The sequence below is a fragment of the Ctenopharyngodon idella genome, chromosome 13, assembly GCF_019924925.1.
Source record: "Ctenopharyngodon idella isolate HZGC_01 chromosome 13, HZGC01, whole genome shotgun sequence".
In the NCBI taxonomy this organism is placed as follows: Eukaryota; Metazoa; Chordata; class Actinopteri; order Cypriniformes; family Xenocyprididae; genus Ctenopharyngodon; species Ctenopharyngodon idella.
Window position 1 is genome coordinate 20,300,989 of NC_067232.1, and position 23,580 is coordinate 20,324,568.

A 23,580-nucleotide genomic window follows, 5' to 3' on the forward strand; every position below is an offset into this window, starting at 1 on the left:
TTTTTGTTATAGGAGAGGAAGAATTGCTAAATAATCAAAATCAACATGTTAGACCCTATACTAAACTACTGCAGAGAGATTGTTCTAGAAGTCATAGATCCTCTTCTTAATATAATTAATTCATCATTGTCATTAGGATATAACTTTGAACAACATCTTATAAAGGTGCAACCAAGATATCTGGGTGAATACTACAATAGTTACCCAAAAACGTAGTCATGTAATGAGACATCTATAACATTTTGCACAAATTATATCAACATAATATAATAAAACAAATGTTATTTTGTAACACAAGTGCCAGAAATAATTGAGGAAAAAAACTTGTTTATTTTTAAATAAGTATATCCACAGATTTAATATGCCATTTTATTTTTAAATACATTTGATAATGCATCTTTTGGCAAAATATGACACATTTCATAGTAGTCCCACATCATCAGATAAGTTGATAATTCAAAACACCATGTCTTTTATATTTGACAGTTCATACTCACATATACCTCATGCCATCCATTTAAAATTCATGCACATGCCTGCTGTTAGTACTTATTTCTGCAATATTACATTAAAGTAGTCCAATATGGACTCTGGCATTCATGGGCTGTTTGTGTGGAATCACACAATGTCAAAGTACATTCATTTATTTTACGAAAGAAAATTAAACTAAACTGAAAATTTATTAAAAGTGCTTCCACAGTTCAACAAAATCTGACATGTCATAAGGCTTTTTCAGGTGAACATCCCTACTTTCATTTAATTGTGAATAGTATGAGTGGATGTGTAAATTGACATTCTGTGTATTGGATGAATGTGTGTCACTGTGTCGAGATAAGTGACACTATCGTGTGTATGATGCGAGATCCTCGAGGACAGGTAATCAGATCAATGCTGGGATTTTTTATCTTCTCCTCTAAGAGCTGATCCAACTCCCAGCGCAGCTCTTTCACCAGCTCAGCCACCTACAGTAAATAAACAGTTTCTAATGAAATACTAGCACAGTATACAACTAGCATAGCATAATAAACTAGAGTAAGTCTGTTTTACCTCATGAGACGCAGCAGAAAATTTGATCCAGCCATCATCCAGAGAGATAACGAACTCTCCACGCTGCAGCTCCACGCTCACTTGCCCCCCACCAAACAGCACCATGGGATATACGCACACCATGCTACAGTCACGGATAAACACTCGACTGGTCTTCACTTTCTCGTGGTACACCAGGTATGGGCTGTCATAGTGGCGCACCTACAACAAATGAAACTTCTCAGATGTGACAGCACATGAGGAAAACTTAGGCCATGTTCAGACTGCCAGCAAAAATCTGATTTTTCAAATCATATGGAGGTGGTTTGAAATGCGATTTCCAGATTTTCAGATTTTTACAAATGGGTCTAAGTCTGGATGCTTTGGCTGCTCAAATCGGATTTCAAACTGTCTTTTGCGTCACTCTTAACGCGAAAATGGTGACGGAAATGCCGGGAGTATTAATTCAGTGTTCAAATGGTCCAAAGATTTTCCCGTTCTGCACTGCAACTCCATAGGGCACTTATTTGGAGAGTGAGATGTTGCACCTCAATTTTACCTGCATCCATCAGATACGAAAGTAAGCCTACGCTGTTACCAAAGCAACCTGTGCAGATAGGTTGGTTATGTTCGGACACACAAATCTTATTTGATAAGATCACTTGCTATTAATAGTGTGGATAAGTCTGCCTGAAAAGATCTGATTTGAAAAAAAAAAAAATCCAATTTGCCTGCAGTCTTAAGTCTGAACATAGCCATACACTTGATAAAACAATTGAAATGTTTTATATTTAATTAAAAATAATATATTATTTATTATTTTTATTTAATTTAAATGTAAGTATATTTATAAATATGTAAACACACACACACACACACATATATATTTTTAAGTATTTCATATATATTTACATAATACTTTTAATAATTTGAATATATTAAAAACACTTTAATAAATGTCCCTAGTCTTTTGGTGTATGATTCATCAATCATACTCTTGTTTATCAATCATAATCCCATCATAATCATCCCATATTTTTGTTGTCATTATCATTACTGAAAATGTAATAACTTTCTCTGCCTCTAAAACAAATTTACGGATGATTTAACCAAGGATATGCAGATAGCACAACATTTTATACTTAGTAATATTTAGAAATAATATTACCAATAATATCGCAGCCTACCAGTACACATTTTTCACATTTCAATCAAATCCTGATGGACAAAATCCTGCCCTGAATATTCATTTTCACTAGTAAATACATTATTTTAGATGCAAAGTTCATAGTGAATGTAGTTTATGTGTGATAGTTACGGAGAAGTTGACGGATGAAGGGTGTATGTGGACGGCTCCATCACTCTTGGTCAGGAAGCGCAGTTCTTCTGCTTTGGGCTGCATCTTCATAGCCCCTTTACTAGTGAGCTTATACTTCCCCTGAGGAGATCTCACCTAAACACAACACGGCACGCTTTATTACACACATTCATGTTAAACATCTAGATAGACTAGACAAATTTTGCGACACTGACCTGGACTACATTAGGGTAGAGGGCTGCACACAACATGGCTGACATCAGCTTTGTGTTATCTGAGTTCAGGTTGGCCTGTTGAGGGACAGAAAACCAGTTTTTTAAAAGTAACAGGTCACATGCTGTGGGTACTTTACTACTGAGTTCATAAATAATTACTGCTACTTAAAGGGTTAGTTCACCCAAAAATAAAAATTCTGCCATTTATTACTCTCCCTCCTTTCTTTCCAAATCCGTAAGACTTTCGTTCATCTTCGAAACACAAATGAAGATCTTTTTGATGAAATCTGAGAGCTTTTTGTCCCTCCATAGACAGCTACACAACTACGACTTTGACACTTTTATAAAGTTCATAAAGAGATCGTAAAACTAATCCATATGAATTGAGTGATTTAGTCCACATTTTCTGAAGAGGCTTAATTGCTTTATATGATGAACAGATTTAATTTAAGCTTTTATTCACATATAAACATTGATCAGCGAACATAGACAGAAGCTCAACCAAACGTGCTTGACACACGAGAACAAACCTCATTGGTTCTTGAGAAAGCTCAAACTTGCTGCGTAAAATACGAGAACGAACCTCATTTTGTTCTTACACGTCAAGCGAACATGCTGATGAGTGAGTTGATGAATGTTTATATGCGAATAAAGCCTAAATTCAATCTGTTCATCATATAAAGCGATTGAGTCTCTTCAGAAAATTTGGACTAAACCGCTCAATTCATATGGATTAGTTTTACGATCTCTTTATGAACTTTTTGAAGCTTCAAAGTAGTAGTTATGGAAGTAGCTGTCAATGGAATCTCTGATCTTCATTTGTGTTCCGAAGATTTGTGTTCATTTGTGTTCCGAAGATTAACAAAAATCTTACGGGTTTGGAATGACATGAGGGTGAGTAATTAATGACAGAATTTTCATTTTTGGGTGAACTAACACTTTAAAGTTTTTTTATCTATAACAAGACTACTGGGTGTGCTACAGGGGTATAAGCTCATGAGTAGCCACTGATGCTCATTATATAAGAGGAAAATATCAGATGAAACAGCAAAATATTCCAAGGCACTCATATGGTTAAGCATAAAAGGCCTTTAATAAATTGAGCTAAAGCATAAAAAAAATTAAAAAGTTGTTGATCACCGCGCAACTGATTGCAAATCGTCAAAAGAATGGTTTTGTGGACAATGGATGTGTATAAGCTGTGTTAAGCCAAAACGCTTTGATCAACAACTTTTAAATTTTTAATGATTCAGCCTAATTTACTAAAGGCCTTTTAAGCTTAACAACATGAGCCTTGGAGTATTTTGCTGTTTTATATATTTTTATAATTTTTTTCCTGGGATGCATCAAAATTTTGGCTACCGAACAGCTATTTTCGGTTTTGGGACAAAATGGTTTTTGGAGGGCCGAAATCAGGTGACCAAAACAGATGTTTAATTAGCGCTTCTCCGATGGCACTTTTTCACTGTGTTCAGCATCTATTTTGTGCACACAAAGCGGATAAGTAAATTTTCAAATACATTTGATTAATTAATTGATCATTAATTTATTACTTATTTTTGGTTTCAGTTTTCAGCCAAGTGCATCCTGATTTTTTTGGTTTCAGCCCAGAATTTTCATTTTGGTGCATCCCAACTTAAAATGGGTATAGATTGGAAATAGATTGGATAGGAAAGCATTTTTTGATGAACAGTTTTTTTTTTTTTTTTGTTTTTACAGAAATCATTTTACCATTATAAATGCATTTTATTTCATTTTGATGAATTTAATGTGTCCTTGTAATGTGCCCTAATATTTCTTAATATAAACAGTTACGTAGATTTGCATGAGTTTGACAACAGCATAACAATACAAACAAAAGTACTTAGGATCGTTAAATTGTTCCATATCACACCACCTTTTGAACAGTCAGAGACTCAACAATCTCACATATTACTGCTGTCAAAAAACACTCACTATCCAGAAGAAATAGGATAAAACATCTTAAATAATTTACCTGCCATTAGTTTTGAAAATAGCATAATTTCCAAACTGATATTAATCAAAGACAATCACTAGAATGTTCTTAACACAAATGCACCATTTAAATTAACTGTATTTAAATTAAAGTTATTTTAACAAAATTATGATATTACATTATAAACTTGTTACATTTAAAACCAGCTGTCTCAGACCAGTAATAATTAAATAAATAATTTAAAATAAATAAATATTTATTTTAAAAACAAAAATATTTTACATTAATTTTGCAATTAAAAATCCTTTCAAAGCTGTGTCCCTTACTACTTTTCAACACTTTTAGATATTTATGAAAACATGTAAACAAGGCAACATCTAGAAGATCTTCTTTCCATATTTCTATGATCTTAGTGCATAAACAAGTCTGTTTTGTCCCAGCACTCAAAAATCACTGTTACCTCATAACCCGTGGCCTCCAGCACCCCATCACTTCCTTTTGAGCTCATTTTTTCAATGACCCTGGCTTTCAGTCCATCCTTCACAAAGCCAATGTCAGACAGGAGCTCTGCAAACTGCCTTTTAAGAGATGCTATCTCCTGAGAGAACACACACAAAACAAAAGTTATACAAGTGTGCCAAAATGACTGACATCTTTGCTGAGCTGATCAGAGACCAGTCTCACCTGTAAGCCCCGGATCGAGAGGAAGTTCTCTCTGCAGTACTGGTAACCAGCCTTAAAGCCGTTCTGTGCTGCGTTACACCAACCCTGAACACAACACAAGTCTTTATGATTATATCAAACAGCACATTTCATGAACATGAACTATAAATTAACATGTATTGAATAATGAACTAGGCCCAGATCTTCATCAGCACTTTTCAGAAATGCATAAATAAAGACATTCTGACTGATATGACGATCAGTAGTAGATCAATATATTGGAAAGACTAATTATTTTTTAATTATTAGAACTGGCTGATAAAATGTCTGCTGGGCTAATTAGCAGAAGTGTTGCTTGCGTCAAATACAAAAATTTCTGACCCTGACAGCAACATAGTGTCGGCCCGGATCCGGACCACATCTGGTCCGCGTATAATCCACATGTAACAGATGTGGGCCGGATCTGGCCCACACTATGTTGCTGTCTGGGGACAATCTTGCAAATGGAAAATAAACTATTTCAATATATTGAAAAAACATTCTGTGAATTTTAAGTAAACAATGAAATTTTAAAAAAAAATGATACAGATATGCAGATGTGAATAGATTGCTTTTTTTTTTTAATTTCACAGTATATGTATACATACAGTATATATACAGTATATTTTATTTCACACTGATTGTGTGTGTGTGTGTGTGTGTGTGTGTGTTTGTGGAATCAGCACTGGAATGAGTTGCAAAAGTCTGTGGATATATTTAAAGGCCAAATATAATAAATACTGTAAAATACAATATCTTTTTTTTTTTTTTTTTTTTTAAAGGAAAGCAAATGGTAATGGATGTGTATATCACAATGAATTGTGTATCTCTAGTCTTTAATTTAATCAGAGCCTGTACTGACCTTGTACGCCTGCAGCAAAGCTAGATGGTCACTGTTCGCCAAAGAGAAACCCAACTTCTTCTCATTAGCTTCCTCTCGTTTATCCCAGGGAGACACCTGTGAGTGTAGCCACCAAGAGAGCATGGATCTCAGCTAACATAGTGCTACACTGGAGTATTATCATCTACTACATTTGTCTAGTGACTTACGAATGGACTCTTGAAGGCCAGGCTGGCGGCGATGGTGAGAGCAGGGTCCAGGCAGCGGAAGATGGCTCCCAGCAGCATAAGTTTACCGATGCGGACGTCCACGGGCAGACAGGCCAAATGCCAGCCCAGTGGAGTAAGAGACTCCTCATCTGTTAGGGCGCCCAAGGCACATAGGCGCTGTTTAGCAGACTCCAGACTGCCTTCTGTGGGTGGCTCAATCAGCTGGGAGAAAACAGAGTCCAGAGGACGCTCCGCAAACACATCCAGCACCTTAACCCTGAGAGAGAAGAGCAGAAACGGGGTCAAGTTTAATCTATTAAAGGGTTATTTCATCCAAAAAATCAAATTCTGTCATCAGTTACTCACTCTTATGTCGTTCCAGCCCACAAGACTTCTTCTTTGACACACAAATGAAAGCATTTTTAATGCAATCTAAGTGATTTCTGTCCCATAAAGGGATCAATATGGGATTCTAAAATATATCCATATGAATTGAGCAGTTTATACCTCTGAATAGACACAATTGCTTCATATGATGAACAAATTTAATTTTATTCACATATAAACATTGATCAGTGAACATACAGAGCACTCAAATATGGTAAAAGGAAGCTCAATCGTACTTACTTGATGTGTGAGAACAACCCTCATTGGTTTCTTGTGGAAACTCAAAAGCTTGAGTTTCCATTTGTTTATATGTGAATAATAAATTAAATCTGTTCATCATATAGCAGGCTCACGTCTCTTTAGAAGACAGGGATTAAACTGCTTGATTCATAAGGATTTATTTTACAATAGACTTGAATAGACTTTAGACTTTTAATGGAGGGACTGAAATCAGATTTCACTAAACATACCTTAATTTGTGTTCTAAAGGTAAACAAAAGTCTTATGGGTTTGGAACGATATATGGGTCAGTAAATTATGACAGAATTTAGATTTTTAGGTCAACTAACCCTTTAAGATCTTAACCAATAATTCTTAGGTTTCAAATTAGGTTTACTTATGTTAATTAAAAGGCACAGCATGCTGTTTTTTCCTTTTAAGTGAAAGTGACGTGACATGAGGGCCAAGTATGGTAACCCATACTCAGAATTTGTCCACATACACATACTCCCTGCATTTAACCCATCCAAGTTAGTACACACACATTAGGAGTAGTGAGTAGTGGACACACACACCCCCAGAGCAGTGGGCAGCCATTTTGCTGTGGCGCCCGGGGAGCGATTGGTGCCTTGTTCAAGGGCACCTCAGTCATGGGTATTGAGGGTGGAAGAGAGCGCTGTTCATATACTCCCCAACCCACAATTTCCTGCCGGTATTGAGAATCGAACCCGCAAACTTTGGGATACAAGTCTGACTCTCTAACCATTAGGCCACGACTACCCAATATGAAGATGGTTACCTTAGACAGAGCTGCTCCAGAGGAACTCTCTGGATCTCAGGCAGCTGCTGTTGGCTCAGGTGGTGTGCGAAGCGGTGGCTCGTAAACAGATGGAAGCAGACGCCTGACGCCACACGACCAGCACGGCCTTTTCTCTGAAGAGCATTGGCACGAGACTCCCACACGTCCTCTAGACTCTCCATACTGCGACTGGCATCGTACCTAACACACATGCACAAATTTATGATAATGCATCCAAATCCACAAAGAACATTCAATGTTATCCAGGAAAAATAAATCCAGTTTTTTTGACAGGGTTTAACAAATGCAAGCTTCTGCACCAATATGCAGTAAACAGTGAGTCAAACCTCTTCTCCTTCATCCGGCCAGAGTCTATGACATACACCACATCATCAATGGTTACAGAAGTTTCAGCAATGTTGGTGGAGATGATGATTTTGGTCACACCTTCAGGTGGGCGGGTAAAGACCGCCTGCTGCTCCTCATTGGACAGGGATGAGTGTAGAGGATACACTACACACCTGGAAATTTTACACACAAACATAACTAAATATTATCATCCGCTTTTTACAGGTGAATCTGACAAAAACATGTCCAAGTCACAACTCAGCCCAAATTTTATTATTTGTTTTTTGTTTTATTAGTTTTATAATAATATACACTATTGTTCAAGTTTGGGGTTGGTTACAATTTTATGTTCACTAAGGCTGCACTTATTTGATCAAAAAAAAAAAAAAACAGTAAAAACAGTAATATTGTGAAATATTATTACAATTCAAAGTAACTAATTTAAATGTAAATGTAATTTATTCCTGTGATGGCAAAGCTGAATCTTCAGCAGCCATTACTTCAGTCTTCAGTGTCACATGATCCTTCAGATCTCATTCTAATATGCTGATTTGATGCTCAAGAAACATTATTGTTGTTGTTAGAAAAAAAATTCCTGCTACTTATTTTTGTGTAAACCGTGATACATTTTTATAGGATTCTTTGATAAATAGAAAGTTCAAAAGAACAGCATTTCTGTGAAATAGAAATCTTTTGTAACATTATAAATTTCTTTACTTTCACTTTTGACCAATTTAATGCATCCTTGTTGAATAACTATTAATTTCTTTCTTACTGATCTTACTGACCCCAATCTTATGAACGATAGTGTATAATATTATAATATCAATGTGATATAAAAAAAAATGTTTATTTTTAAGATCAATAAGATTTTTGTTTGGACCGTGACATATTATTTTCTTGATCATTTTTTAATCACTGTAATGTTTCAATGTTTTTCATTCTTATTGGTGATTCTCCCTAAACTCTTTTATTTACCAGTTAATTAGCATAAATTACAGATACAGTAGTACAAATACTACCATTATGGATAAAAACATAGTCATTACATCATAGTAATGAGAAGACAGGGTCAAAGGCTTTCTTTATTAAAATAAAAATGATGTCATGGTGCAAAAAAATATTTTCCTTTGATTTCAGACTTAATGTCCAGGACATTGTAAATTCACTCATAAAGACTCTTTTTTTAAAAAAACTGCCAATTTACATGAACAACAATAACTGAACTACTGGCCCCATTATAAAAATTTACCTGTTTGTTCGCCTATTGTTGAACATCCTATTAGACTGCAGCTGTTCATATAATTGCTTTATTTCTGCCAGCCCTGGTAGGAAGACCAAAACAGCCCCTGTGCATTCACACACACAAAAAAACAGTCAATCACTGTGACCTTTTTAACCTTGATAAGGAAGCTGTAATTATTTTAAACAGGCATGTAGTGCAGGGGTTTATTGTGCTCTTTACCTGGTGGGTAGCTGTGGTCTCCATCAACAATCCACTCCAACACACTCTCCACCAGGTCCATGTTGATTTTGTCAAGATCCATAGCAGCCAACGTTTTTACCACAGACTTTGAGTAATCTTAACAAGAGATGCACAAAGATATTTCACTCACGAGAGTTCAGTGTGTTATATCAGATTACACAGAGATCTAATATAAAGAATGCATTTAACAAGAAGGTTGAACTTTTTTCAAATACAAAAGAAGGAAATGAGTTTAACCCTCATGTTTTGACTCTGAGAGGATGAATGATTCCATCAGACATAAAATTTCCAAAGCAAACGTGAATATTAAAATCACCAAGAATTAACAATCTATCATAATTTGTAATAAGTCCGCTTAAAAGTTTGGCAAACTCATCAATAAACTGATTAACCTCTTTTGTAGATTTAAGAGGGTGATAAATTTGTGCCACCACAACTGAATTATCTGCATTTAGTTGAAATAGTTGTAAGTCAAAACTAATGAGAGATTTGCAAGCATTTGGAAACATCTAATAAGGTTAAGAATTTTCACAGCACAGGGGTTAAAATGAATTAAAATCAAATAACAGAATTCTAGTGTTCTTACTGGAATATCGGACAGTGAGCTCCTGTTGACTGAGCTGCTGATCAGGGATGGAGTCTTTGATCGAATCCTTTTTCATTAAGGAGGTAAAGGACCAGCCATCACCATCATCATCAAAGTCTTCAACAGGAGCCCGGCTCTTCCCAGAGGCGCCACCCTGACCGGGGGGACGATTCTGCTTTGTGGAGCGTCGGTATGGACTACCATCTTCAATTACATACCTTTACAACAAATGAACAAAACATGAGTTGTAAAGACAGTATTTATATTATTGTGTGAAGAATACACGTTGAAAAATAATTGTTGTCTAAGCAATATGTATTTTATGTCAATACCTGGTCTTAGCGATGGCATCTTCAAGGAAGAACTGCTCCACTGGGAATGTACGTCCTTTAGATAGGAAAGTCAATTTCGAAAAAGCAAGTAAGAAATGTGTGATGGGTTACATCTTATAAACTACATATTTTTAAAACGTGCACTAAGAATCTTTTTTCATGGTAAAAAGCATCAACAGGAATCAGTGAATGTTTAAAGAGGACATGTTATGCTTTTTTTACATTTTCAACTTTCTTTGGTGTGTTATGTTGCTGTTTGAGCATGAAAAGGTCTGTAAAGTCACTCGATTGTAGTCTTGAATTTTCTTCTGGGAACATACATGTCACAATTTTCCTCATTTAAATAATTTCCACCCAAGGCATGCACAAAAAAATGGGGCGATGAAACTCGCTGTTATGGTAAAAGTGTGACATTTCAAACTCGCTCAAAGCGTTTAACCAATTACAACACACTGGTCTAGCCAACCAATCAGAGCACACTGAGCTTTTCAGAAGGAGTGGCTTCACAGAGACAGGAACTAAACAAAGCGCTACTGACAGACAGGGAAGAGAAGTGCTGCAACAACGTGAAAAATATATATTTTTTATTTTTTATTTTAACATTTAAGCATGAAAACCTATTCTAGTAGACCCCAAAAGCAAAATTAAGACTTTGTAAAAGGGTATAATAGGTCCTCTTTAATGAAAAGTGTAATTTATGCTTTCTTTCTTTGTCAGTAATGGGCCGAAATACCTGGTATATGGATGCTGGGGCAGTTGTTGAAGTACTGTGAGAAGAGCTCAGCATTCAGGGTTGCACTCATCATAATTATTTTTAGATCCATCCTTTTTCCAATCAGATCCTTCAGAACCAGCAATAGGAAGTCACTGCAAGACAGGAATCATTTTACTGTCAGACTCGCATCATGTGACTGTGTTGTTATGTGCATGTGTGCTTTCCACAAACCTCTCTTCTGTCCGTTCATGGACCTCATCCACAATCACATGTGTAATGCCGCTGAGCTCAGAGTCACCTTCTAGCCTCCGCAAAAGGACACCGGTAGTGCAGAACATCAGCCTTGTGCTGGAGGACTGGATACAAGAAAACATACAATAACATTAGGATGTCCAGTTTTTTTTTTTTTTTTTTTTTCAGCAAGAATGCATTAAATCGATCAAAAGGGACAGTAAAGACATTTACAATGTTACAAAAGATTTCTATTTCAAATTAAATGCTATTCTTTTGAACTTTCTGTTCATCAGAGAATCCTGATGAAAATGTATCACAGTTTCCATCTTGGTATTTATGCATTTGCCTGAAATTATTTTATTCAATGTATGAAACCATAATATGGACCAAATGTTATTGCAACCAATTTAATTGAAAATGATTAATGCAGGAGCTCGGAGAACTTGGTTCTCTTGGTTCTTTTGGTCCAGACCAAAAAAGAAAATTATACATTTGGTCCTGGTTTGCTTAGCGTTCACAATGTAATTTTAAGACTAAACCTAAAAAGAAAATATATATATATATATATATATATATATATATTTTTTTTTTAAAGGCTTTTATGTATATTTTGCAGACAGTACATCCAAAACAATACTGTGTGCTGGGCTAAATGCGCTCATTGTATATGCATACATATGAGGGTTTTTTCACAAGCTGAGAACTAATGAAGAGCTTATAAAATGTGTGAAGGAGTCAAAACAGCACCATTTGGTCCATGTTGCGTTTATATTTCAGTCGAACCATACCAAAGTTCATTGGGAAGCACCTTTTCAGGGGTCTCGGTCCACTTGTTTGGTGTACACCAAGGTTTGGATGGCAGATGGCGTTCATGACCTCGAGGCTAGATTACTGTAATGCTCTACTGGGTGGTTGTTCCGCTCGCCTGTTAAACAAACTACAGCTCGTACAAAATGCAGCAGCTAGAGTTCTTACTAGAACTAGGAAGTATGACCATATTAGCCCAGTTCTGTCAACACTGCATTGGCTTCCTGTTAAACATCGTATAGATTTTAAAATCTTGCTAATTACTTACAAAGCACTAAATGGTTTAGCTCCCCAGTACCTGAGCGAGCTCTTAATGCATTATAGTCCTTCACGTCTATTGCGATCTCATAATTCAGGCCAGCTGATAATACCTAGAATATCAAAATCAACTGCAGACGGTAGATCCTTCTCCTATTTGGCACCTAAACTCTGGAACAATCTTCCTAGCATTGTTCGGGAAGCAGACACACTCTGTCAGTTTAAATCTAGACTAAAAACGCATCTCTTTAACCTGGCATACACATAACACATTATCAATTTATTTTTTCAAATCCATTAAAGGGTTATTAGGCTGCATAAATTAGGTCAGCCGGAACCGGGAACACTTCCTATAACACCAGATGTACTCATTACATCAGAAGAATGGCATCTACGCTAATATTAGTCTTTCTGTTTATCCCGAGGTTTACCGTAGTCAACCGGATCCGGGCCGTATCCAGGTGAGATTGAGGACCTACGCCTTGACGCGACCACAATGCACCCCTGAAGTATCAGCAGAGATTGAGTCAACTAGATCATCCATTGTGAAGGCCTCATCGACACGACAGCCAGTGGCACAGTTCCTCAACAAACCGTCCATACCGGCGTGATGAATACGATCCTCAACTGGATTGAACTGGAATAAATACTTTGAATGTTGCGATCCTATTGGACTTATGATAGCTACCTGAATCGTAACAAAGCACTGTTTGCCAGAGGAGAACTGGCCCCCCGACTAAGCCTGGTTTCTCCCAAGGTTTTTTTCTCCATTTTAACACCTATTTGCCACCTGTTTGCCACCTGATGTCACCTGTTGGAGTTTGGGTTCCTTGCCGCTGTCGCCTTTGGCTTGCTTAGTTGGGGACACTTGACATTTGATATTCAACAGTGCTTTGCATCTGCCTGCATTGACACCATTTTCTTTAAGAGCTGCTGTGCAGCCAAAATTATATACCAGTTATCACTGTAAAGCTGCTTTGACACAATCTGCATTGTAAAAAGCACTATATAAATAAAGGTGACTTGACTTGACTTGACAGAGTTCAAACTTATTCAAATGAACTGCATTATATTTTGTTTTAATCGAACCAAACCTACCAAGTGTGAACACACTTATTAATAATCAACAATCAAATCACTTATTTGTGTTAAATGATATTTAATTGAGGAAGAAAATCTTTAAGAATATGTTGTAAATATCTGATGTATTGCTCAGTTTCAAGTAGCAGAGGTAAATGTGGTTGGCATGTAAAAACTGTGTTACCCTGACGGTCTCCAGACGGATCTGGTAGCCTGTAGAGTGACCCAGGGCCTCTGCTCGTTCCTGGGCCACTCGGGTCGCCACAGTGATGGCAGAGATTCTGCGTGGCTGAGTGCAAATAATGTTGGCCACTCTATCCGGCCGCCCAGTCTGGAGGAAATTATCCAGGATAAACTGAGGAATCTGAGTTGTTTTCCCACACCTGAAGTTACATTAAATCAGACATGAAGAGATGTCAAGAACGTCAAAGAAAAAGAAAAACTGGTTAACCGAATATAAATGCTGCAGATCATAGTCCTACCCAGTCATCCCACTGATGACGAGAACCTGGTTCTTTTCCAAACACTCCAATATGGCCTCTTTCTTCTGCCATGCTGGTAGCTTCTGCCTCTGCTCCTGCATCGACGTATACCGCCTCGAAGACTGACAGAGAGAACACACAAGGATCGGTTAACCCAAATGATGATACTGAAAAAATCAATTTCAATCAGTTTCTTCTGTGTAACACAAAAGGTGAAAATTAGAACAATATCCTGGCTGCTCTCTTCCATATATAATGAAACTGAATGGGGACAGAGTGTTGTCAAGCTCCAAAATGACAAAGAAATCACTCCAAAAGTGCTTTATAATCAGGTTTGGTCACAAGCAATGGGAGAACTAATGAAGTTTGAGAAATTTACTGAAAAAATTTGTTAAAGGCAGCATATTTAATTTAAAAGCTACAGTGGAGGGCAAGATTTTCAGTGTAAATTTCAGTCTGTATGATATGTAAAACTATCTTTCAGATTTCAGACTATTTTTATGAAGCTTTTTTGGAAGCATTTTTTGAGTACTATATGTTCCATGAAAGAAAGTTATAAAGTGTTGCAGGAATGAGTCCTAAAACCCAGAAACAAGTTGGCATTTTGCACTTCCAGTGCCTTTGTCCTGAAGTCAGTGGGTTTTTTGAATGGGTTTTTGGTCTGTGGTTAACACAAGCTCAAAATAGTTTCCCGTTTTATTCTACGACATAAAATATATCAGTAATACCACACTTGTTATTTTTAAACCTTTTACAGTATGTGTCTTGAAAAAGATGGTTGCTAACAAGTGGTTAAATGGGACTCCAGAGGTTGTGGGGGACATTAAATGTCATCACGGTGCACAGGTAAACTAATCTACTCGCTCTCTTACAAACTATTCAAACTCAAACCTTCCAACTTGTAGATTTTAAATAAAGACTGAAAGAGTTGTTGGAAGCTTAGTGGTGGTGAAGTTGAAGTCATGCGACCGTGGTGTAGTTTGTTTATAGCCTAATTTTATCTTTTTGCTTCTGCCAAATGTATTTAGGCTCCAAAGCTGTATTAATTTGTGAAGATTATCTTTATGAACAAAATGTGTAAGATAATAAACTTTTGTTGGCCACAGAGCATATTTTCTGCAATAATCCATAACTCAATGGGAAAATCCTATTGACTTTTTTGTCGAGAGAACCAGGTTGATGTTAACTTCAGAGTTGGCCTACAAAAATATGTCATCCCTGCAGCACTCTATACAGGTTTGAAAACATATGATGGTGTGTAAATGATGGCAATGATAGCAAATATTCATAATTTACTACAGCAAAAACAATCAGAGCCATCCAAGCCAATGAGGGCAGGGTAGGTCTTGCACAATCGTCATGTGTGTTACCTGTTTCCTCTTGAACTCTCTGCACAGCTTCTTGTTCTCTTGCTGTATTTGCTCAGTTTTGATCTCGGACTTCTTCACCATCTTCTTCCTCAAGTTAACATAGCTTTCGTTTACCACTGGGATACATTCCTCTTCATCTTCATAATCATCCTCGTCTTGATCTTCATCAATATCCTCTCTTAGGAATGAAGCATCTAATTGAACACACAGTGAGTAAATGATAACAGAATTTTCAATTTTGGGTTAAGTATGGTATGACAAGTTTTGAGACGTCCAATCTCTCACCTTCCTTTTGATTCAGTCTGTGGTTTGTGGTCTCGGTGGTCTTGGTTGATCGATCTCTAGTTGCTGTACCATTCGTAATGCTGTCTACGGTGTTCCTACTGCTCCGATTCCTTGCTGGAGTGACAGTGGGTGGAGCCAGAACTGGGGGCGGAGAACTATACTTGTGATGAGCAGCTGACAGCAGCTCTCTGACAGGTCCGTCCTCCTCCAGACAGGAAATGAGGGTGTAGACCACCGGCTCACCTTCCTGCGCAGCACTGAGTGACTGACCGAACAGGTACTCTGTGACATTAAGGCGGCCCGGCCCTGAAAGCGATTCATCAGTGCTACTGAAGGCCACAAATGGAGGTTGAAAAGGATAAAAACTACCTGGTTGGAAACGAATCTCCAGCTGGTAAACGGGAGCTTCTATGCTGCTAAACCCTGGTTGACTTGCTGTACAAAAATCTCTGGAAGAGCTCGATTCATGAGTTTGGTGCTTGAACTTGCAGCGGTTGCCAAACTTACAACCTGCCCCCTTTAGGTAAAACTTGCAAATCTGATTGGACCCCGACTGCTTTTTACAATTCGCAGAGTCTGAAATTTTGATCCGGCTTTCATCCAACCATAGCAAATCAAGCTGAACAGTCCAAACACGACTGCTGATGCGCTCACAGAACCGCTCCCCATAGATCGCGGTCAAAGCGAGGGCCTCTTCCTGTCGCAAAGCTACACATTCCTCCTGTGAAGGGAGGTCGGACGTCTGGGGGCTGAGGGCACTAGAGCCAAAACGTTCAGTGAACATCTGGGATAGGAGGAGCTCTAATGTTGCTCCAACCTCACCACATCCACTTCCTTCTCCAGCCTCCAAAGCTTGTCTACTGCGCTCACGGTCAAACCCATACCTGAAACACGGGAAATCCTGAGTTACTAATATATTAAGTGAACAACCAGATTTAGTACTTTATAGAAGCTAAAAAGTACACTACCATCCAGACATAAACTATTGGCACACGTTATGGTATAATACACTGTATAAAAAAAATAATATACTAATATACTATAATATTAAAAAAGTAAATACACTGTAAAAATGCTATGGTAAAAACCTGTTAACTAGTTAACTTTAAGTTACCTTACCATGTAGGGTGAAAAGCTGTTAATGGTTTAACATTGCAATATATGTAATTTAACTGTGAAATACTGTACAATTTATGGTTATTGCAATTAAAAGTATGAATTACCATGTAATTTAGGGCTTAAAAAATAAATAAAAAGACATTCCTAGATGTCTCAGATGTTTTTCTTCTCATTTTTATTATCAGTATTATACATTATTGTGTTACCATTTTATGTTACTTTTTACACTTATTATAGAAAAACAATTAAACAATATACAGCGAAAAACTTAACAATGCATTATATGTAATTCTACTGTAAAATACTGTCAAATATATGGTTATTGCAAGTAAAAACTATGAATTACTGTATAATTTTATGGTGAAAAACAGTAAAAGGACATTCTTAGAGATCCTTGCATGACACATCACATTAGAGTTTATATAAGTAATTTTGGCTCTTCTCATTTATGTTATCATTAATGTATATTAGGGTGTTTTTTGTTACATCTGTTATTTGATGGTGTTTTGTCTTTGTTTGTATGACCTTGTGCTGACCTTGACTGTCTATACATGAGTATTGGCCATGTTTTATGGACAGGCCACTTACAATGATCTCTAATTCATCATGTGGCTTTCAATTGTACCACCTGTTTTATCATGGTGGTTATCAGTACATTTTAAGGTAAAAAGCAGATTTAGGTAGTTGATTGATGTATTAATATTATATTAAATAATTAAATATACAGTTATAAGCTGTATAATATACAGGCACCAATATGCCATCCCGTAATATCTCAAACAATATCACTGTATTTTTTACAATGAATTTCTGACAACCACAGCTGCAGTTTTTTTTACTGTAAATTTAACAGGATTTTTTTTTTTTTTTTTTTTTACAGTGTACCATTACTACAATAATCTTGAAATATTAGTAGTGATGCTTGTTTTAGCTAGTGCGTACCTGCAAAGAGTGCCCAGAGCAAACAGGGAGATCACCGGCTCTGGCTTTGCATGCTTCTCCTCAACCGAATCCTCCATCCAGTCCTCATTCACTGCATATTCCACTCCATCATCATGGGTTACCCAGAACTGACCTTCTCCACGATGGTCCAACTCATCATACTCTTCTTCATTCTCGTCCTCCTCTCCACCTTCATAATCAGAGCCGCTATATGACAAGAATACATTATTCAACACTGAACAAGCAATGTAAACCAATATAAAGTAATATTTAGATTGCAAAAGAGGGGGTTGGAAGTAAAACTCCCATTCATTTTCTCTATTCATTTTTTTTTAACAATTACGTATATGTTTCAAGACCTTTGATGTGGTTTGATAAAGTCAATAATTTGATATAAGTACAGGTGCTGGTCATATAATTAGAATATCGTGAAAAAGTTCATTTTTTTATTGTAAATTATTTTAAAAAATGAAACTTTCATATATTCTAGATTCCCTACATGTAAAGTAAAACATTTCAAAAGTTTTTTTTTTTTTAATTTGTTGATTAGAGCGTACAGCTCATGAAAGTCCAAAATCCAGTATCTCAAAATATTAGAATATTTACATTTGAGTTTCATTAAATGACCATCCCTACAGTATAAATTCCGGGTATCTTTTGTTCTTTGAAACCACACTAATGGGGAAGACTGCTGACTTGGCAATGGTCCAGGAGACAATCATTGACACCCTCCACAAAGAGAGTAAGTCACAGAAGGTCATTACTGAATGGGGTGGCTGTTTACAGAGTGTATATCAAAGCATATTAAATGCAAAGTTGACTGGAAGGAAGAAATTGGGTAGGCAAAGGTGCACAAGCAACAGGGATGACCGCAAGCTTGAGAATACTGTCAAGTAAAGCCAATTCAAACACTTGGGAGAGCTTCACAATGAGTAGAATGAAGCCGGAGTCAGCGCATCAAGAGTCACCACACTCAGACATCTTCAGGAAAAGGACTACCAAGCCACTTCTGAACCAGAGACAACGTCAGAAGCATCTTACCTGGGCTAAGGAGAAAAAGAACTGGACAGTGAACAGTGGTCGAAAGTCCTCTTTTCAGATAAAAGTAAATTTTGCATTTCATGTTGAAATCATGGTCCCAGAGTATGAAGGAAGACTGGAGAGGCACAGAATCCAAGCTGCTTGAAGTCTAATGTGAAGTTTCTGAAGTCAATAATGATTTGGGGGGGCCGTGACGTCTGCTGGTGTTGGTCCATTGTGTTTTATCAAGTGCAGAGTCAATGCAGCCATCTTCCAGGAGATTTTGGAGCACTTTATGCTTCCATCTGCTGACAAGCTTTATGGAGATGCTGATTTCCTTTTCCAGCAGGACTTTAGCACCTGCCCACAGTGCAAAAACCACTTCCAAGTGGTTTGCTGAGCATGATATTACTGTGCTTTATTGGCCAGCCAATATGCCTGACCTGAATCTATGGGATATTTTCAAGAGAAAGATGAGAAACAGTCGATCCAACAATATACAGATGATCTGAAGGCTCAACAGTGCCTCAGCAGTGCCACAGGCTGATCACTTCCATGCCACACTTCACTGATGCTGTAATTTGTGCTAGGAGCAAGTCATTTGCTGTAATATGTCCTGCCGATCAAGTATTGAGTGCACAAAAGAACATACTTTAAAGAACTTGAACTTTTCTGTTTTGCAAATCCATTTTTTGATTGATCTTAGGAAATATTCTAATATTTTGAAATACTGGATTTTGGACTTTCATGAGCTGTACGCTCTAATCATCAAAATTTAAAAAAAAAACTTTTGAAATGTTTTACTTTACACGTAGGGAATCTAGAATATATGAAAGTTTCATTTTTAAAAATAATTTATAATAAAAAAATGAACTTTTTGATGATATTCTAATTATATGACCAGCACCTGTATATGTATAGTTGCAAACTACAGATTCATTGTATTTACAGTAGATATACCTTTAACATTTGTCACAGCCTTAAGTGACTTCATTAAAAGAGCAAGTTTGTTACAAAAAACCTTATAAAAAGGAGTTTTGGAATTTGTCATTCAGAATTATAAAGTTTACTAAATGGTCGTAATAATAGATACTTTCTTTCACGTTCAATGTTCTTTTTTTAATTATTTTTTTGCAGAAAAGGTTTTTTCAAAATGTCTGTACAATGTGACAATACAAAAGCAAATGACAAATACTTCTCAATAATTTTATATCAAACCAAATCTTGCAATGCTTCATGGGATGAGTAGTTCATTCCCTCATAACATAATATAGTCTCCAATATAATCTCCAATCTCCTCATAACATAATACACACAATCTACAAAACTGCTATTATTAAAATCAATGTGTGTAATGTTGTGACACATCTTGGAGTTGGTTGAATTGGTTTGGTTTGTGTCTTAAAACTAGACTTACTTGGTACTTACAGAACCAAGGCCAATGAAAAAGTGGATGCCCACTGTTGCCTCTGTAGAAACAAACACAAGTTCACCTGTTTGATGTGTGATACTCCTGGTTTTGAAGTTCCCGGAGCAGTTCTTTGACCTGCAGTTTGTTCTCTGATGTCATGTGTATCTTTTGAAGGGGCAGTTGCACTTGCTCGGGTCTAAATCTGGATCTCTTCTCCTCCTCATCATATTTTCTAGGCAGTCCCAGAGATCTTCCTCTGCCAGTTCCTCCACGAGCCCCACGCACACCTCCACCTCTTGAACCTCTAGATGAAGGAGGCTTGAATGACTGACTGGGACCCAAATCCAGGCTGAAATCATCTACATCATCCCAGCCTCCACTGGCAGCTTTTCTGTTTCCACCACCACCACCTCCACCTCCTCTTCCTCTTCCTCCTCTTCCACCTCCTCTGGGTTTATTGAACCGTCCTCCACCCCGGTTGGGTTTACTTCTCCTTCCACTCATTAGTTCAGCAACTTCAGCTCCCTTTTAGTGTATTTTCTTTCAATTGAATCATGAATCTGCCAATACACGTATCCTGAAAAGCATCAATTGCATCAGCAAACAAGCTAATATAATGATTTCACATATATATTTGCTTATTTATATTTAGCCGTTGACATTTTATTTGTAAAGATTACAAGCATAAATCAACCATTTAAGTGTGGAAACAGTAGCCACACATAAGTTAGGACGTACAGCTGGTTGTAGATACTACAGGGTTAGCAACTATGTTGCGAGTACAGTCAGTTAAAAATAACAGTTATTTGACAATGAAAGCGAACTCACAAATCATTCTGATCATCAATATGAAGTTTCGCGAATGTGTTGCTGAACAGTTATAGCTACTTTTGTATCAATCTGGAAATCCAGATTGAAACCTGCAGCAAGACAAACAGCTTGAACAGGAAACATGCTGCATTTTTCACAATAAAAGTCAGGTTTGTCGCAAAATAAAAGCTTCAGCGAAGGTTTGGTTTATATTATATTTTATTTATTGATTTTTTTTTTTGTGTTGTTTTTTTTTTTTTTTTTTTTTTTTTTTTAAATATAAGCTTTCCCATAGTAATAACATAATTCATGATAGATGATGTTTAAAGAAGGACATCACAATCAGTCAAAACAATACAATAAATAGGTTCAGTGGTCTATAAAAAAATAATTTTACCATATTACAAATGAGAAAAGAGAATTCTTTGTCTTGCTTAGGCCTACATGCTAATTTTGTGTCCCAGCATACTGGCAAAGGCAAACACCGCGCTGCAGTTGACTGCACTATTTGTAATGGTCCAATTACACGAGATAGAGAGCTTAAAAGCTCTGTCACAGAGGACAGGTTGTTGAGTTCACAAAATGAAAGTCTTTTCAGTCGAACAAGTCTGGTGAATAGTCATTTAGCATTCCAGATTATTCTGGGTGTTTTGTTCTCTGAACTCATTCTGGTTATACAAGCCATTTATAGCTAATGAACTTGACCCTCAGAAATAACCAGTAGGCCTATAACTTAAGTAGACCTATTAAAGTGTCTTTTTGTTTGTTTGTTTGTTTGTTTGTTTGTTTGTTTTTCTATTCTTCACTTAGGGATATTACAAAAGAAAAAAGGCAGATCTGCTTAAACAGATGCAGCAAGTATAAAGGCTATAACACCCTATACAGAATACATAATAAAACGATTGTAACAGCTACAAAAGCGATGTCATATCTGAATATCATTTGTTGTGTTTATGATTCTGTATCCAATAGCCTATTGGACTGCAATCATGATTACAGATCGAACTTTTAGTAAGTGTTACCATAGCTTTCTAACATGCCAAATTCTGTCACAAGCCCTGTTTTGAAAACAAATGAATTTGTAGTTATAGTAGGCTAATAGTAGTATAGTATTTTATTTAAAAAAAAAAAAAAAATGAGATTTAGATTTATCATCTATTTTCATCTAAAAGCTTTTGTATATTAAATAGTTTATATATCTGAATAAATACAGTGCACCAAAATTAACTTATATGAATTTTGCTCAGATTTTATTCTTAAAAACCAAGGTATATCAGACCACAATTTAAGACGCATTAATATCAGCAGGTGTTTCAGATATTGGTGAAACTTGAATAAATTCATGTTTAGTCTGAGCGTACTAATGATAATATTTTTATAATGATTTACGAGTGCGTTTCTCTGCTGAGAGGGAAGAGTGGGAACAATTTTGACTCTAAACAAGACGTATGCTAAGCTTTCATGTAGACAGATGGGGGAGCTAGTTGACCAGAGAAGGCTGATTGTAGCGGCCAGGCTCGGGTGAATAGACTTTGATTTAAAGGGATAGTTCACCCAAAAATGAACATTTTGTCATCCTTTACTCACCCTTATGTTGTTCCAAACCTGTATGAATTTCTTTGTTCTGCTGAACACAAAGGAAGATATTTGGAAGAATGTTTGTAACCAAACAGATCTCGTCCCCCATTGACTACTATAGTAGGGAAAAAAATTACTAGTGTAGTCAATGGGGGGCAAGATCCTCCAATCAAAAAAGGTTCCCTAAGCATACCCTTGTGAAAAAGAAGTGTGCTTGATTGTATTGAATGTGCACTTGTAGTCAAATCTTAAAAGTAGGCTATATTTAAAAAAAAAAAAAAAATACTGTACTACTGTACAGAAACTTTTATGACTGTTTCTTAACACACTAAGGCCTATACACTTTTAAACTACACTTTGTAATAATGTCAAATTAAATTATTTTAAATCATTTTTTATATTTTTATAATGTTTTATACTATTTTGTCATGTTTTAAAGAATTACATATTTTGATGGTGACTAACATAAACATCTAAAGTACTTTTTACATTTTTAGTAGTGTGTTTTTTGATATTACATTCAAAGTTAATATATTTTAAACAACATTAAATTACAACTTCATTACAAATATGTACAATTACTATATATATATATATATATATATATATATAAACACAGTCAAACCAAAAATTATTCAGACACTAGATATAATTTTTTATATTTTTTTACTAGTGGGTGCAGGACACTATAGTTCATTTATGTAAGTGAGGATAGCAAAATAAAGTAAACTGTGACATATTATACCCAAAAATTCTTCATACAGTGGACTACCAGTAAAATTGATAAAGATTTGGGACCAAAAATTCTTCAGACACTTTGACCTGACCAAGTCTCTAATGTTCACACTTTGACCTGACATAATTAAGATTATTTTTTTCTGACAGTTTAACTGAGATCTTGTCATATTTTATTACAAGTTTTTTAAACTATGGTGAATAAACTGTATTAATGAATGAAATGTTCAAGGTGTCTGAATAAATTTTGGTTTGACTGTATATATACATATATAACATTACATTCAGTTAAGTATGCTAAAGTGTACT

General features: G+C 36.2%; 1 protein-coding gene across 1 annotated transcript; it reads right to left on the reverse strand.

Annotated features, from left to right (window-relative positions):
• Nucleotides 1-310: 310 nt before the first annotated feature.
• dhx57 (DEAH (Asp-Glu-Ala-Asp/His) box polypeptide 57) lies at nucleotides 311-21,143 on the reverse strand. The gene is made up of 23 exons (XM_051917478.1): nucleotides 20,977-21,143; nucleotides 20,231-20,725; nucleotides 17,718-17,924; nucleotides 15,657-16,540; nucleotides 15,372-15,565; nucleotides 14,002-14,123; nucleotides 13,704-13,902; nucleotides 11,372-11,496; nucleotides 11,159-11,292; nucleotides 10,426-10,480; nucleotides 10,094-10,311; nucleotides 9,487-9,603; nucleotides 9,274-9,370; nucleotides 8,021-8,194; nucleotides 7,674-7,874; nucleotides 6,269-6,545; nucleotides 6,081-6,176; nucleotides 5,201-5,284; nucleotides 4,977-5,114; nucleotides 2,560-2,634; nucleotides 2,345-2,479; nucleotides 1,048-1,248; nucleotides 311-962 (listed from the first exon to the last, which is right to left on the reverse strand). The coding sequence occupies exons 2-23, from the start codon at nucleotides 20,650-20,652 to the stop codon at nucleotides 819-821; spliced, it is 4,299 nt and encodes a 1,432-aa protein (XP_051773438.1). The 5' UTR covers nucleotides 20,653-20,725; nucleotides 20,977-21,143; the 3' UTR covers nucleotides 311-818.
• Between the last annotated feature and the right edge of the window lie 2,437 nt (nucleotides 21,144-23,580).